Below are 17,338 nucleotides of genomic sequence, written 5' to 3'. Positions count from 1 at the left end.
ATGGCCTTTTTCCCAAATCTGGTGCTATCTGCAGTGTATGAAAACATTCATCTCCATAAAAGAAGTGAGAAAAAAAAGCAGGACAGAGTTTTGATCAATACCCATTCTGATTAAGTTTGATCACAGCACTTGACATTTTGAACAAGTCTGGAAGTACACTCACAGAAAACTCAGGATCTGCTAAGAGTCTCTAGCAGTGTAACAGGACACTGCTGACTGGGGTAGGGAATATTCTGCTACTTTTTTGTTTCCCTTATAAGGCTATAATAAGGCAATAAGATGCATTAACTTCATTCCATAATTAATCTCATTGCCAAACCTTCAGTAGTGCTGTTATATTGCTGATTTATTTCAGGTTTTTGCTTGTCTTTGTTTTTTCCTTGGCAGAAGTAATGATGATTTTATCAAGGTGTTTATTGACCAAAAAACCTTTAAAAAGTTTTAAAAGTGTTTGAGATCACTGTATATAAAAATGGTCATCAGATACCATCAAAGTAACAACCAGGGAGCTGGTGCAGGGATGGGCCATGTGTCACTTTTAGAAAGACCAGTGTTCATTTATACTCTCATATGGACACATTAGGGAAAGTTTTAAAGAGCAGATTTTTTCAAGCTGCAGAAAACAAGGTTCATAAAAACATGTGTTCACTAATCACTACATGTATAAATGAGCAGGAGTGTTGTTAACAGTTCCTTCTCCTCTGGAGGCCCATACTACAGCATTAAAATGTGAATGGGACAGATGTAGGCAGCTAATCTGCATGGGTCTGGGATCCAGAACTGATCTTCTGTTCACTGCACCTATTTTTATTTTTTTTTTATTGCTACAGGGTTTATAGAAGAAAGCTCAGTTAATAAAAAGGGGAGGGAAAAAAAGGATGCAAAACAAGAGCTTTCAAGCTAGATTTCCTAGATTTAAACTGATTTTCTGAGACAGTCAGGCTCTTTCTCTTCATTATCTCTGAGGACTCATTCCCTTCCTTCTCACATAAGACAAAGATCTATCTGAATCACGAAGACTCTGCTCTGTGTAATTCTCATACTGCACTCAGCACTGCTGTGTTACAGGGCTCCCCAGGAATATATTAACCAATGTGATAATCTCTATCATTTCAGTTTGGGGTTGTTGTTTTTTTTTCTCTCATCTTCTTTTCCAGGGGGAGGAGAGTGTTTAGTGAAGTGTTTTGTTTGGAATTTATTTTATTTATTTTGTGCTGTACATAGGTACATTGCAGTTCATTTTTCTTAGAGGAACAACGTCAGAGAAAACCATCTTGCCCTATAACAAAGGTGGTAAATTTTGTGAGAGCCCTTCATTCCTGTGGAAATTCATTAACAATTTTAGCTGACTGGTCACCAAGAAATCTCTTCTACATGCATAGATGAGAGGTACCCTTCCTTCAGGAAGTCCTAGTCCACCAGGGAGGAAGCATGTTCCTGGTCTCCATCCCAGAGGTCTCTGCAGTCACCATGGGCTCAGGCCACTGAGCATCCTCAAAGTAAAAACTTCCACTTTTAGTTCTGAGCATCAGCTCTGAGTGTGTGCCCTCTAATGATAATGCAATTAGAAGATAAATCTTGAATGGCTATCACTGGATCAGAACTGATACATTGCTTGGTTAAAAAAGAGGAAAAAAACCAAAAAACTAGTGTTGTTCAAATTAAAACAAAATTGTTATGTGTACCGAGCAAAGGGTTGGATAAATGTTTGAGAAAGGGAGTCTTATTTTATGAACTCTGATTATCTCATGGGAAATAAACTTCCATTTGTATTTAGAACAGAAAAATTTCTGGCTTTGAGGCACTCTTTTAATCAGCAAGCTCATCTGATGAAATGCTATAGGATTTACTTATATATCAAAGGAGTTCCCTAGACATTTAAGGGATGCAACCGAATATAATTAAATGATCAGTTGTAAGCACAGTTTGTGATACAGTTTGCTTGCTATGCTTTGTCAGAGAAGTTTAGTTAATACCATGTGAACTTGTGGTGTTTTAGTAGACAGTAAAGTATCGAACTGTATTACAAGAAAAGCTTTACCATTGTGGTCTACTAGAGATGCAACTATTCAGCTATCTTGGATCCGATGGTCTGTAAAAAGAGAACAGAGAAACTATTAAGCCAAGGTTCACATCCAAGAATGGAATCATTTATGAACAACCTTTCTGGGCCTAATTCGTTGCTGAATTAAACTTCATGTAATGTCATTGAAGTCAATGGGGTTGTGCAGGGCATAAGTCAGTGGAGCAAATTAGCCCTCTGTCTTGAAGCCAAGAAACCAAACGAGAGAGTGATCCAATAAAACAGAGATGAAATGCTGATATTAGCTAAATGCCCCTGTTCTTGGTGCAGTGCGTTCTTTGTGTCCAGCAGTGAATATCTCATCCTTCCCATGTGTAATACCTTCCCAGCAACACTATAAGGCAGATTGAAAATTGTTGTTGTTTAACTCCAGTGGGAAACTAAACACCACACAGTCGCTCACTCCATCCTCCCCCCACCTCTGATGGAATGGGGAAGAGAATCAAAACCAAGTAAAACTCATGGGTTGACATACAAACAGTTTAATAATTGCAATAATAATAATCATGATGATGATGATGAAAGGGAAGATAACAAAAAGAAAGACCAATAAAACCCAGGAAACATAAGTGATACACAATGCAATTGCTCACCACCCACTGACCAATGCCCAAGCAAGTGATCTGCCGCCCCCCACCCCCACCCCAGCCAACTCCCCCTTGTTTGTATACTGAGCATGACATTCTATGGTATGGAATATCCCTTTGGCTAGTTCAGGTCAGCCGTCCTGGCTGTGCTCCCCCCCAGCTTCTGGTGCACCTGTCCGGCTGGCAGAGCGTGGGAAACCAAAAAGTCCTTGGCTTAGGAGGATGAGCGCTACTCAGCAACAACTAAAACATCAGTGTGTGATCAACGTTATTCTCACACTAAATCCAGATCACAGCACTGTACCAGCTGCTAGGAATAAAATTAACTTTATCCCAGCCAAAACCAGGACAATAATAGATGACAAAATTAATGATTTAGTTCTGGTTTAATGCAGCTTCTGGGCTCCTAACAGGACCTTAAGAAGTTAACAGACAACATTTATGCTGGCTGCAGTGTTATCTCCAAATCAAGTCTTGATCTCTTCAGAAAAGTCTTGGGACTGGCTTTTTTTTTTTCCCTTTAACCATCTCTCACCCACACAAATGTTAGAAGCTAGCAATCATAGGTACGGAGTGATTTCTACATAGAAAACTGAAAGAAATACCAGAGATATCTGTGTAAGAGCTGGAGTAAATTAGGCATGGTCACTGCCTCAGATATGAAGGCACTAGGAAAGAGAATGGATTTGTTTGTATTTCATGTATATGGGTGATATACATGAAGCAAGGGCTCTAAGAACCCACAATATTCAATGACTGTAGGTGTGCCTTGGATTAATGAAAACAAAAATCCATTTGCACTAACCAGCATTCATAACAATACATAGTCTTCTCTCAGATGTCACCCTTTCTACTGTCTGACCCACTGATTACTTTCTCTGAAATGAAATTCATCATCTCCATCAGCCGGAGATTATGGGGTTTGCACCACACACACAGAGAGCTCAGTCCTGGCTGGAGCCTTTAAGCATTTTTATTATCCATATAAAAAACTAATTTCCAAAGACTACAGTTTGGTTTGCAGCTTAAGAAGCAACGTCTGTGATGTGACCTGTACAGAATCACACATTTCGACAGCACTGCTCACTTTTCACTACAAAGAGGTCAAGCCACCTGAATTCTTTTGACATGCTACCATGCAAACTTCAGTGATGAGCTAAGGGATGAAAATTGTTTGTTGGCAATCAATAGGGAAAACTATCCAGACCTACATGTAAGGGAAGCCATGTAAACCGTGCAACACATGGCACATGCTACTTCTCCAGTATTTGTTCTGTTGTTTCTGGCGTAACTTTTCAGTGATGACAGAACTTGGTAGAGGGACTCACAGAGATAGCAGAGGACTCACATGATACTTGGCCCATGGCATGCGTGATATTGGCTATTTATTTCCTCTTTTTGTTTTTCTCCGGTGATAGTGTAAGATCAGGCGTCCGTACTGGGACAGTGTTGTTTAATATCATCATGAATGATATTGACAGTGGCACTGAGTGCACCCTCAGTAAGTTTGCTGATGACACCAAGCTGGGTGGTGCAGTCAATATGCCAGAGGGATGGGATGCCACCCAGAAGGACCTGGACAAGCTGGAGAGGGGGTCCCAGGTGAACCTAATGAGGTTCAGCAAAGGCCAAGTGCATTGTCCTGCACCTGGGCTGGAGAAACTGCCAGTATTAATATAGGCTGGGAGAAGACATGCTAGAGGGCAACCCTGTGGAAAAAGACTTGAGGGTACTGATGGATGGAAAGCTGGACAGGAGCCACCAACATGCAATTGCTGCCCAGAAGGCCAATCGCATCCTGGGCTGCATCAAAAGCAGTGTGGCCAGCAGGTCGAGAGAGGTGATTCTCCCCCTCAGCTCTGCCCTGGTGAGACCTCACCTGCAACTGCATCCAGCTCTGGACCCCCCAATACAAGAAGGACATGGATCTGTTGGAACGTGTCTAGAGAAGGGCCATGAAAATGATCAGAGGGCTGGAGAACCTTTCCTATGAAGACAGGCTGAGAGAGTTGGGGTTGTTCAGCCTGGAGAAGAGAAGGCTCCAGGGGGACCTTATATCGACCTTACAATACCTGAAAGGGGCCTATAAGAAGGCAGGGGAAGAACTGTTCACAAGGGGTTGTAGCGATTAGATGAGGGGTAATGGTTATAAGCCAGAAAAGGATAGATTTAGGTTCGACATTAGGAAAAAGTTCTTTAATATGAGGATGGTGGATCACTGGAACAGGTTTCCCAGAGAGGTAGTGGAAGCCCCATCCCTGGAGACATTCAAAGTCAGGCTTGATGGGGCTCTGAGCAACCTGACCTGGTTAGAGAAGTCCCTGCTTATTGTAGGGCAGTTGGACTAGATGGCCTTTAGAGGTCCCTTCCAACCCAATACATTCTATGATTCTTTGATAAGCAATCTGCCATGTACTTGAGAACCACTCCAGATTTTCATTCTTTTTAAATCCTGTTGCTTCTGTTTACAATTCCCTTCTAGGCATGCTCTGAGGAGAGGAATAAAGGGAGCAAGATATGAATTTGCCAGCTGCATCATGAGATGCTGATGTAAACAAATCCAGACCTATCCAAAGTTCTAGATATGTTGTGAGGTTTGGGGGCTATTGCAAATATGGGAACAAGTCCCGCTAATCCACAGCCCTAATTGCAAGTGGTAAAATACCACTATAAATCCAGTTTACAAGTGCACTGAATTTGTCCTCAGTTGAACTGGCAAGATTCTGCTAAACAACAGAGTTCCGCTAGAGGGTCAGGTTTTGTTGGATAAAAAATCTAATTTTGACAGAAATATTTACATTTTCAGTGGCTAAAAGTCCATCCATCCAACCACTCATTTGGTTTTCTGGTTTTCAATAATTAAAAAGAAGCCAATTAGGTAACAAAAAATTTTTGATGAATTTTTGGAAGTTTTCTTGAAGGCTGTGTTTTTCAAGAAAGATGCAAAATATCCCTGACTATTTGCAATTATAATTACCAAACTGTTGTGAAGAATTATCTTTACTTCATCAAAGAGACTCAGTGAATTTCGTTATTTCTGTTTCTGTTGTTGCTTTTCTAAACCCAACTCTTATTTTTCTATTGTATTTGCTTTACATCTAACACTATTACGTTTTGTTTCAGCTGGCAGGCTTCGTCTATGCCTGTTATGTTGTGAAATGTATTACTGAAGAAGAGGACAGCTGTAAGTACTAAAGCTTTATTACATACAAAATGAATTCTTTTTTTTTAAATCACCCCTCCACTATGCTGGTCCTTCCTCACTTCAACCTAAATGTGTTATTATACTGTAGCCAGAACATTCTTTCTGTCCATCCTTGATCTAAAATTGGCAAATGCCTGAAAGACAAAGGAGTCATGAAATGCAGCTTAAAAAATACATACTCCTTTCCTCTGTAAAGATCATTGCAGGTTTTTTTCCTCACAGCTTAGCTTAAGACATAAACTTAAAAAAAAAAAAAAAAAAAAGGGCAAAAATCCCGGTTGGTAAATACAAGGCAGGCTTTTTTATTGTTTTCCTTATTCCAGATTGTTATTAACTATCTTCACAGTAATTGGTTACCACTAAGGGTATAGCTCTTCTGTGTTGGCTTGTAAAAGCACTTCTGGCAAAAAAAATAGATTTAGATTATTGCAGGACCTTCATTTATGAGAGGTGAAACTGTGGAGCTCCTCTTTGTTTCTGCTGCTCCCAGAGTACAATTAAAAGGAGTGAAATTATTTCGTATGTGTTTGTGTTTCTTCTGCGTATTTATATCAATAGAAGTCTGTTGAGCAGAATTCACTCTTATTACATGCTATGGAGTCAAGCCATTTCAGTTTTTTCTCTACTCTATCCTTGATTTTTTTAAAAGGGCCACTACAGCATTTCAGTACATCTTGGGATTCACACTAAAGCACTTTAGAAACAAGCATCAGAACTGTATGTAACTTTGATAAAATATACATGAAACCTAGAGAGAGCTCTGCAACAGGAAGCTAAAGGGGTTTTATTTGATTGAGAGCACTGGTAGGGCTGGTGGGGGTTCCTTTGTGTGTTCTCCTTCGTAGAAAATAGCTGCAACCCTATAATCTATTGGCAATACAGTACCACTGTGAGCTGTTAAGGGGAGAAAATCAAACCACACTTCAGAGGTCTTTCTGACTACACTCATTTCAGTTGTCTTTGTGTTTCTGTGGAGGTGAGGAAGGCATAAGGGTAAAAAGAGTTTGGGACAGGCATCTGGAGCAGGGCTATGTCACAAATAGGTCTTATCTTTTTAGGGAAGGACTCAGTCACATGTATTTTCTCCCACTTTCCCCTTAAGTGAATTCACTATCCACAGAGCCGGAGGAGAGTGATTCCTTGCCCCCCAAAACGAAATCCCATTTAATACTATTTTGCCCTCTCTTCTAAGGGCTTAAATCTCTTTTTCACTCTTCTGTAGTGCTTCAGGGCATGATATAAGTAAAAAACGAGGAAAGGACTTGTGACTTGGCTCACCAAACAAGCGCAGAAGTCGGAGCACATTTGAGAGATTTCTCCTGTGGTCTGTAAAGCGGCACTCCTGGCAGCAAAGTGCCGCGGCCAATATGGTATTGTTTTCTGCTCACTGTGGTAGCAGCTCCCTGTTGTTCAGAAGCCACAGATTGTCATGCTTCTTTGAACCTTTTCTTGCTGTTGTCTTGCCCATTTTGTGGCTTTTATTACTTTGTTAGTACACCTCAGCCAGGCCTCCTCTTACAGCCAAACAATCTTACCCATCTGTGAGCATCCCCATGCGGTTCCAGAAAGAATCCCCACTCAGCGCAAGCTCAGGCACCACAGCTTCACCTCTGGTGAGGTTTGGAAGCGTGACTGGAAAAAAAAAAAAGAGAAAAAGAGAGCTTCTCTGTCTGAGTCATCCCAACACTGTAGTAACGCTCAGATCGGATTTGGCCCCTCAAGGTATCATAAAATCAAAGCAACTTTAATTTCTACTGATAGACTGCATGTAGCGAGAGTAAGAATGATTCTAGTTCTCTCTCTGCTCAGACACCCACACTGGCATGTGCCAAGTGCTCGCTGTGACGGCAGGGGCTGCGATCCCTACAGATACCCCCTGCTCAGGCCTAATTTTAGATCCTTTAATTTCCATTTAGATACTTTTTCTTGCCTTATTCCTCCCTTTTGGCCACAGATCCATCTATCACGCTCCTTTGAGAAGTAACGTATCCCTTATGAACACCATGTTATTTAGTATTTATACACCAGAGGAAGATGCCTAAGCATAACTTCCTCAGTACATCCATGGATGGGGACACCTCACGCAGACTGAGTAAGTGCAAAGGAAAAAACCATTCAAGAAAAGTGGAATATGTCCCACAGCCGTTGCTAGTTCTTCCTGCATAGGCATGTCTTTGGTCTGAGATCACTTCAGACCCCCTTGCTGTGTTCCTCTTCCGACAGTCTCTTCTTCCACTTTTCCAGTTCCTCACCCCTGCATGCTGCTATGGAGCAAGCTCTGTGGCACAGAGGATGAAGACATCCCTTCTGCCCACAATATACTCCTCCCCAATACTTGGTGGACATCTAGTATAGCAGAAAAAAGTTTTACTTTGCTGCTCTTCAACCCATGCCTAGCATCCCTGCCTGGTAAGGAGTGAGACTGGGCTTGTGCTTGCACACAGTTTGGCAGTTGGTGTTCCCTCTGTGCGCTAAGAATGTGTCAGCTATGAAAGATCCTCTGGTAAACCCAGTCACCACAAAGCAACCCTCCCACACCACTGCCCTGCTTTCCCACCTGGTAAACTGGCCTGTGAAGAACAACAGAGGGACACTGCCATCTTCTTACCTACCGCTGTATTTATAGAGATCACAGGAGAAATCTAGATCTCTGGTTTTCAGGACCACTCATGCCTGTAAAAGCGGGATGCCTCACTGCCAGTCACAGAGGACCATAAGGGTAGCCATACTGGGTCATACTAAAGGGGCATTTAGCCACAAGTCCTGTCTGATGAGTCAGAGTCAATAGAAAAAGCCTCTCTGATGAGACAGAGCCAATAGAAAAAGACTATTGCTTTTCACAATGGACGTGGTGAACACACATACACTCAATTCCTTTTCTACTTTGCTGATGGACATGGGAGAAACAGTAGTCCAGAAGAGGAGCAAAAGAGGCAGAAACACTGAGCCTGGCAGGAGTGGGCAGCAAGGTATGAGACCAGAAAAAAGGCCATACGACATCCAAGAGCCAGACATGGGCATGTTCCAGGTTTTAACCAGAGGAACATATCAACACTGCTCCAGAGCAGAGAAGGTGCCTCACCTTCTGTTGGCGCAGAGCCTCAACTGTAGAAACACAATCAAGTTGCTCTTAAGCTACTTCAGCTGAATTAGCTTTGCTCTCAGAGTAATTGGAACAAGCTGAAAGAACTACTATTTCTCCATTCTTTATGCAGATTTTATTAAGAGAATAAACGAGCAAGGGCAGAATTAAGCAAACATTTCACTAAGATTAACCTGCTCTAACCTCACTAAAGGATTAGGAATGGAACAATACAGTGATCAAATCAGGGTCATAACAAGGGCTGAATCAGCAAGTCTAGAGGTTTTAATTACTCACACACCAGATAAATCCAGCAGCAGGCCCCCTAAATCAAAGCACAAGTCTGCACTACCCTTCGTAACAATCTGCTTTGGGTTAATTCTTCATCAAGGATTAAAGAGGAAGCTGCTTTCCCTCCTGGTACAGTCCCAAGCAGTGCTCTAACACTGGGTGCACCAGAGCTGAACTGCAACATGCATCTCTAAGGGTCAGACAAGGGTGACTTTTCCTCAGCTACTTCTATTGGTGGTGGTTTGTTGCTCTCAAAGGTCCCTTCTGCATTATGTTCCCTGTGGCTGTGTAGGGAGCAGGAACTCTGAGGCTTGCAGAACCTCAGGTCTCCATCTGGGAGACATGAGGGAGGACAGGTTCCCAGCAGGGCTGCTGTTGACTCAGCGCTCTCCTCTTCGCTATTGCCACTGGTATGCCTAAGCTGTTGTCATTCTTACCTCATTAGCATTATTAGCTTCAGCAATTAAAAATAAAGCATGAAAATGTCGGCAACAATCATTACTTGGAGGCATACAACGGCTGTAAACTTATTGGAGCTCCTCATTTGTTTTCCAAAATCGTATTAGGCCTGCATTTTTCAAAGGCTGCACATTATTTTTAATAACATTGAAATGTTCATTTAATGTGTATTTCCTCACTAGCAATTTGGCTTCATGCTATAAGCTGTTACTGCCTTACTAAAAGAAAATTCAATGGTTTTTTGAGAATGTTGTTAGATATACAGATATTTTGTGGATAATCCTGGAATGTAAGCATTAAAGCAACATCCTCCTGGGGCGTTTTGTCTGTAAGCAATTAAAAAAGAAACCTGAATTACTGAAGAGGGAATTCTGCACTCACCTTGTGGGTTCTGTCAAGGGAAAGCGGACTGGCTTGTTATTAGAGGGACACCTTTGCCTGGGAAGGAACCCCAGCCTAAAGAAAATCATTAATTCAGTCTGTGTCCCACGGTGAAATCCTAATCCAGAAAGCTCCCTTGCAGGCCCAGATAGGAAGAAGAAACAACATTTGCCTACCATAGCACAATGGTAGGGCAACCAGAGAATAAATATGGCCTGTCTGACTGTTCCCTGAGCACCATGAGGTACAACCTTCGCACTATCTCATGCTAGCAGGGATCCAACTTGCACATGCACTATCTTCTTTTCTCTTGGTGTTGTTTCCAGGTAAACTGCAAAGAAAAAGGAATTGCAACTAGGTTAAGTAGATTTTTGCTGCATATTCCCTTGAGCCCAGCTTTTGGGGATGTCTGGCACAGAAGTAAAGCTCTAGATAACCCTTTAAAATTATTTCACTCCCTGTTGTATCAACTTGAATGCAAGATTCTATTTGAATTATTGAAAACATTCAGGAAGACAATACCCCAGATAGGGGATATCTACTGGTGAGCAATATGACATAGCAATTATGTGCCAATAAACTCAGTGCCAAACAACAATCCACTCTGGGATCCTAGGCCTGACCTGGGAAAAACAAAGGTGATGACAAAGATTTTCTTTTAAAAGACGATATTAAATTGATTAGATATGAGAGATGTGAAATTTTGACACATGGGATAGGCAGAAAAGCCTTTCATTTTTAGCTCTGTTACAGGCTGCCTTCCACCTTTGGGCAGGTTATTTAACCTCTCCATACTTCTGTTTCCCACATTTAAAAAGGGAAATAATGACAGGGACAAACTCACAGGCGTGTTGCTTCATAACTTTGAGCTTCCAGGATGAAAGGCACTATTGAAGTGTAGAATATGCTCAGGTATCACTTTAGTTCTGTGCCAAATGTTTTTCACAATCTGCTTAGTGAGACATTACAGAGAAATAATACCTCGGCCTCCATCCCTGCTTAAAAATCTCTAAAACAAAGAGAAACCTGCAGCAAACATTCGGCTATTAATACTGCTTCTTTAATTCCGCTTCTTTAATTCCCTTCCCATTTTCTGGTGAATCCTGCAAATCCTGACACTACCAGGACAGGAGAAAGATAGGAAGGAAGCAGAAACTAAGGCTGAGGGAGATGGCTGAAGATGACTGCAAACATCTTTCTGCTGTCAAGGCTGGACTCAAATGTGTGGAAGTTGTTGTCCTGGGCAGCCTGGCAGGTCTGAAAGGTGACACAATAGCCGCAGTGTAAGCTGCAGACCTAACAATGCAGCGTTATCTGTTACACATGTGTAGCACAACAAATTATAGCAGGTACAAGGTCTATCCAGCCCCATATCTGATATCCAGTAATGAAGAACATCTGATGCTTACTTCCATATCTATTTGCCATATAGGCATACAAGAAGAGAGGAAGTTTATGGTTCCCAGAAAATCTTCCAGTAATTTGCAGTTCAGGGGCTTCTTTAGACAGAAGTGGTCTTGCTGCAGTTAGTGTCCCACAATGGTCTTTTCTTCCTGAAAGTGTTCACCTACATTTGAACCAAGGAAGTTTTTATCAAACACAGCCTCCTGAGAAAAGGAGTTTCAGCGCCTCAGATACACATTTTTGTTAGTTTTGCACATTTGTGTAATGTGCCCTGAGTCTTTCTCTGGAAAACACCAGTCATTTCATCTTCACCTTTTCCATGCTGCCACAGGTGGCATCCATCTCACACACCTACAACTGTCTGTAATTCGGCCTGCAGTTTAAACTGGCAGTTCAGACTTCCACCACAGTCAATGGAGGCAGGGATGTAACTCCAAAGAGCAATTTGCCCTATCTGTCGGGGACACCCCTCACAGCAGGGTGAATCACTGGTCTGACTTGTTTGGTAAATGCTGAGGACAGCCTAGGCAATTGGCAGAGGCAACGTAGGAGCAAATAAGAATAGGATCAAATACAAGCCAATATTTAAAACACAATTGTTCTCCAACTGTTGAACAGGTCATTCATGAATGAGAATTCAATGAACACTACAAAAGCTGAAGCCACAGCTTGTTTTCGCTCAGCTGCACTCTCCAATTTACAGCCTGTGGCTAAATCACAAGCCTTTTCTGTTTACTTGTTTCAGTGTAGTGTGGTGACTGCTATGTGAACTAAGTACACCAAAGAGAGGGAAATGGGATGCCTTCAACTGTCAGGATGCTGATGGAAGCATAGAAGGAAAGAAGCCTTTGAAATTCCATGGTACTTTATCATGCTTGTCATCCTAAGGAGACCTGCCTTAGAGAGCCACAGTGCCACCAGGAACATATAGGAAATTCCGAGATGCCTGTACAGCATCAACCTTTTGCATACATCAATAGCTGATTCCCATGTCATTATCTCCAGCCATGTCCTGTGTTGGAGGGGATCTTTTGCAGAGCAGAAAGCTCGTGTTGAGCATCTCATTCTCACCGGTGCAGAGCACAGGCATCCCACAAGGCGTGCTCACTGGTTCGAAAGCACAGGCTGAAAACGTCTGAGCTACAGAGTGGGAGGCTGAAGCACAGGGAGAAATCCTGTGGTGGGAAGACATGGCAAGTGAACCCAGCTGCATTCGAGATGCAAATAGACCTGAGCAGTCCAGGGTGTCACAGGGCTTGGCAGACATTACACAGCCTGGTCTGTGATCATCTGGCACTGCACTGCAGAGAGAGAAGCAAACTTAAAGCTCAGAGGAGGTGCAGTTTGTTTAAATAATAGCAAGTAATTAGTCTGAAGACAAAATCAGTGATGGCATTTTATAATTACAATTAATTTAAAGGTTAATTTCCTTTGGTGCTAAAATCTTATTTAAAACATTTACCAGGAAAGGAAATTAGGATGTTACTATCTAGATGCATAGAATGCTTCTGGGAATCCATGCCTATTATCACTAGAAAATTAGGTTAGACTCAAAGTGGGAATTTCAATTCATTTTAGTGTATAATAGATGGTGGTCAGGGCCTTGAGTCAGAAGGGTTGCTTAGGGTAGACTGTACGATTTGCATTTTCTTTGTTTGTGGGATTAATTGCAAATGTTTCCAACAAAAGGGCTGGGTTTATACATGAACAAGCTTGACATGAAAAGAAAATTGGTTATGGATTGCTGCCTTCGTAACTAATGAAGTTGATGTTCAAGGAATCCCTAGGAGACAGGGTTGTGGTACGAGGCAAATATATAAATAAAATCACACGGGGGAAAATGGTGGAGTTGCTGGATGCATCTATGGTAATTTGTCTTCTCCCTCACTGTCTTCCCTGCCACTCCCCTTGCATCCATCACCACCTCCTGTGGGGATTGTCAGCCTCAAGTTTAAAAAATGTCTAAATAACATAATGTAAAGCTTGAAGGAAGTAACATTTCCATTCCAGCAGCTCATCACAGTGGGATACTGCTTAATAAAATCAATGCATTGTAACAGCCAGGGAGATATACTTACCTTGCATCATTTTTTTTTAACTGTTCACCACACATGTTGCGGAAGTGTTGGAAAAGGTCCGCACATGTGAAAAGGGAACTAACAGACAACATCTCTTTTATGAAGAAAGGTACATTTCATATCAAAATATTTTGAAAATATTACTTGTACATGAATGTCAGGAGAGGAACACAAAGAAGTCCGGATCACGAAACAATGTTCCACACAGTTGCATCAAACTGGTAGCAGAAATGAGGAAGTAACTAGTGACGGTTCTGACAACAAAAGCACGGATGATTTGAAAAGACATTCAGGTTGTTGCTGCAGCTGAATAGGACATAGTCTTCCTGGCCATGGAAATGTTTTGGCATTTAAAAATAAACAAAACTTGTATTCAAATTAAGGAAAAATTAGCAAAATTTGAGATTTTTGGATAAAAAATGCATGGCAAATGGTTTCAGGTGGACCATCATGTTTTGTTTTGATGCTGATGAAAAGACTCCGTTTCGATGTCAGTCGTTTATTGCTACTTTGCACTGAATGTGGAGGGCAGGCTTGGGAGGCAGGCCCTCCTGAGGGAGTGACTCCTCCTTTGTCCCAACAGAGGGAGGGCAGCTCGGGCCCTGCCAAGTTCAGGCAGAGGAGCAGCCCGCAGGCAGCCATGCAGGGCTGCCGGCACCCTTCCTCACTCTGGTTTCCCAGCCTCTGAGGGTGGCTGGCTACCTCCTCAAGGATTCAGCCAAAATGGGTGGCTGTAATGCTGCAGGTCCTGGCAAGACAAGCTCAGTCCAGACTGAAGGACAGCAATGTCTTGGAGAGAAGCAGTTGTAAGCTGCTGCAGGTAGACTAGACTCATTAACCATTTCCAATGGCCCTGAAAAGAACACCTGCCCACAGCCTCAGCATATTGCCTGCTGAGACAGTCAGTGTGAGCTAGTCGCAGTTTCCTACTTGCCTGGGATATAGCTTTGGACTAAATTATTTTTATCAGCATGCCTCCTGTTAAAGTTTTCCTTATTACGTTTTCTTTTAAATATCTAGATAGGTCTTCATTAGCATTGGATTGTTAACTTTCATAGATTTAGGCCTTAATTCTCCACTTTGTTGCACCTACTAATGACTCTTATTCTAATTTATTAATGTAGTGGTCACACTTGGAGGCCACTGCCCCAGGCATTTTCTTTTCCTTCTTTTTTCTTCTTTCCTATCCTTATTGCTTGCCCCTAGCAATGATCTGGCTAAGAACAATTTTTCCTAATGATTCTTTTGATAACTCCTATGATAATTCAGTCTGCTCCACTTTTTCTTTAATTCTTAGAATGATTTGTCAACCCAAAACTATTGCAAGGCTGTATTTTTTTTGCTCAGTACTCAAGCAAGAAAATTTGGAAGCAAATGTCTATTATCCAGCAGTGTGCAGGTCAGTCCAGTTTAGAAAAATAATATATTCTTCATCCTATTAATGTTCTCATAGCTGAGTGGAAGTCTTTCACAGGCTCTTTACTGAGCATTGGACAAGCCCCACTGCAAGCTTGGTCAAGCCTTGCAAAGCCTTGCAGGGGGTCAAAGAGCAGCCTACCTGACTGCAACCCTATTTCCAGGTCCATAAGCTTGACAGGTGGCTTGTACATTTATCAGATATAAAAGGCAGTGCTAACTATTTCAGTCCAGTATTTCTCATTGCTGCAGCTGTGCTCCAGCCATTTCCTCCTGGTCTCTGGCTCTTGTTCTTGCCTGCCCTATCCCTGGTCCCTCTTTTTTGCCTTCAGCTGCTGAAGCCTCACTTGTGCCTCCCTGCCCTTTCTTGGTTACTCCTGGCTGCTTTCATCTTCCTCCTTTCTGTTCAGCCATGACCCTGGTTCCCACCTCCTTGACACGGTTCCTGCTGTTGGCCAGCCCTGTCTTGCTGAGGTATTGCTCCAGAGCGTGGTCTTCCTTGCATCCTGTGCTGAGGCTCTGCCACTGACCAGGACCCCTTCTTCGCCTGGGAATCTGAGACACATTTTGGCTTCTCTAATTTCTGGACCCTCAGCATCATTCATCTTGTCATTTTGTGCTGTGTATGACCATGAGCTGGTCTCACCTGGAACACAATATCTGCATCTCCGCTTGGTCCTAATTATGGGGAGTAACAGGCTGAGATGCTTGTCAGTACTTCTGTAAGGGTAGTGACACTCAAAGGTGCTTATCAGGTTTCAAAAACTGCATAGCTCCCCAGCCCTATGTCTTGTCTCAGATGGGTTGATCAGGCAGGGTATCAGTAGCAACACAGACAGAAGAAGATGCTGCAGGCCCTAATCCAACAAGAAAAGTTATAAGAGGAAAAGAAGCTGGAGGAAAATCCCCTTTGAAGCAAAAAATTACAGAAGAATTTTGACTATTATAAAAGTAAACAGCATGGAAATAGTGGTAGCGGGGCAGAACCTGAGCTGAGAAACACCACCAAAATTTGTGTAGGGGTTTCCCTTTGCTGCTCCTGTGACCATCATAGGGCTCAGAAATGCCACAAAGTTACAGTTTAAAAATCTGAGGGGTTAGTTTCACCTTGCAAACGGGTGAACTAAGAGCACTCACAGGCCGTTACTGGCTTTTTGGCAGAATAGCAGTTCATTGCACTGCAAGAACCGGACAAAGTGTCCAAGTCCTCACGCTTGGTTTCTGAACCCTCCTGTGCTGGCAGGAAGGTCACAGCCTCACATATCGGCAGATGCCCTCCTTCCCCCTGCTTTCCTGGTGCTTGGCTCTATTCCATTTTGTGAGTCTAAATCACTGTGCACTCAGCACAAAGACCAATAACGTTTGATTATCACTGTAAACAAACTTTACTGAGGTTATATTCAAGAAAACCTCCTCCTGTGTGCTGTATTGTGGAACAGCCACCAGGCCATGCTCACAGCATAAAAAGGCAGCAGCACTAAAGTGTTTGGAAGTGTCTTCATCAAACAGCGAGGTGGGTAGCAGGGTACTGGCAAAGATGCAGGAGCAATGGTGTCCCCATATGTTCTTTTACATTTTTTCCCATTTGTCATTTCCAAAGTTGTTAAAACCAAGCCTAATTTTAGTCCCCTCCATTTTTGCTCAGTTTGCCCAGTTTTTAGCTACCAGCATTTGTGAACAGCTCTCTCTTGCCTCACATACTCACTTCTGCACCAACAGTGCCTCCAGTGATGTTATTAGCTGTAGTTTGCTTGCCATCTCTCCTCTCTCTCAGCTACACGTGCAGTGGAGTGCCTTGCTGTGGCAGTGAAGCTTGATCATGGCACTTCCCAGGCCTGAGTCTAGGGGGCCAAGTCTTTGGCCTTTGGAGCCAGTGTACATAAATTTAAGACCTCACATGTCAGATGTAACACATGTACACCCCGTGTTCTCTCTCTGCTATAACACATGAAAAATATGTTCAGTCATGACATGCATGTGCAAGAAGCACCCACGTGCACATGAAGGGAAGCTTCCCTGGTCATCAGCACTTTTTTTAGCACTTTTTAAATGGTACCATCTTTATATTGTATAATTGTAAATTTTTGATATTATTTTAGGGCTTTAGATTCATGACTATACTTAAGGGCTACCATGATGCCAAGCACTGTATAAAGATGAATGGCAGCCTGTTTCTTAGAACTTACAATCAGTTTATTAGGCAACAGGTAACTGGCGGGTACAGGCAGCAAGTAAGCACAAAGAAACTATAAGAAAATATTATTCACTGCAGTAGGCAGGAATATAAGGGCATTGGCAACCTAATTATTGCCAATAGAGCAAAGAAGACTTTTAGGGAAAATCATGAAAGAA

At 42.4% G+C, this 17,338-nt stretch overlaps 1 protein-coding gene across 1 annotated transcript in view; it reads left to right on the top strand.

Moving 5' to 3' along the window:
- The window catches only part of NKAIN2 (sodium/potassium transporting ATPase interacting 2), a 315,720-nt gene that overhangs the window by 287,931 nt on the left and 10,451 nt on the right, over positions 1–17,338 (top strand). The window contains exon 5 of the mRNA XM_086460449.1: positions 5,794–5,854. Within this exon, the coding sequence (XP_086316575.1) occupies positions 5,794–5,854 (61 nt within the window). The remainder of the gene's footprint in view (positions 1–5,793; positions 5,855–17,338) is intronic.

The sequence above is a fragment of the Leptosomus discolor genome, chromosome 2, assembly GCF_034619465.1.
Source record: "Leptosomus discolor isolate bLepDis1 chromosome 2, bLepDis1.hap2, whole genome shotgun sequence".
Lineage (NCBI taxonomy): Eukaryota > Metazoa > Chordata > Aves > Leptosomiformes > Leptosomidae > Leptosomus > Leptosomus discolor.
Note: the sequence above shows the minus strand (reverse complement) of the source record. Positions and strands in the feature narration are given on the sequence as shown.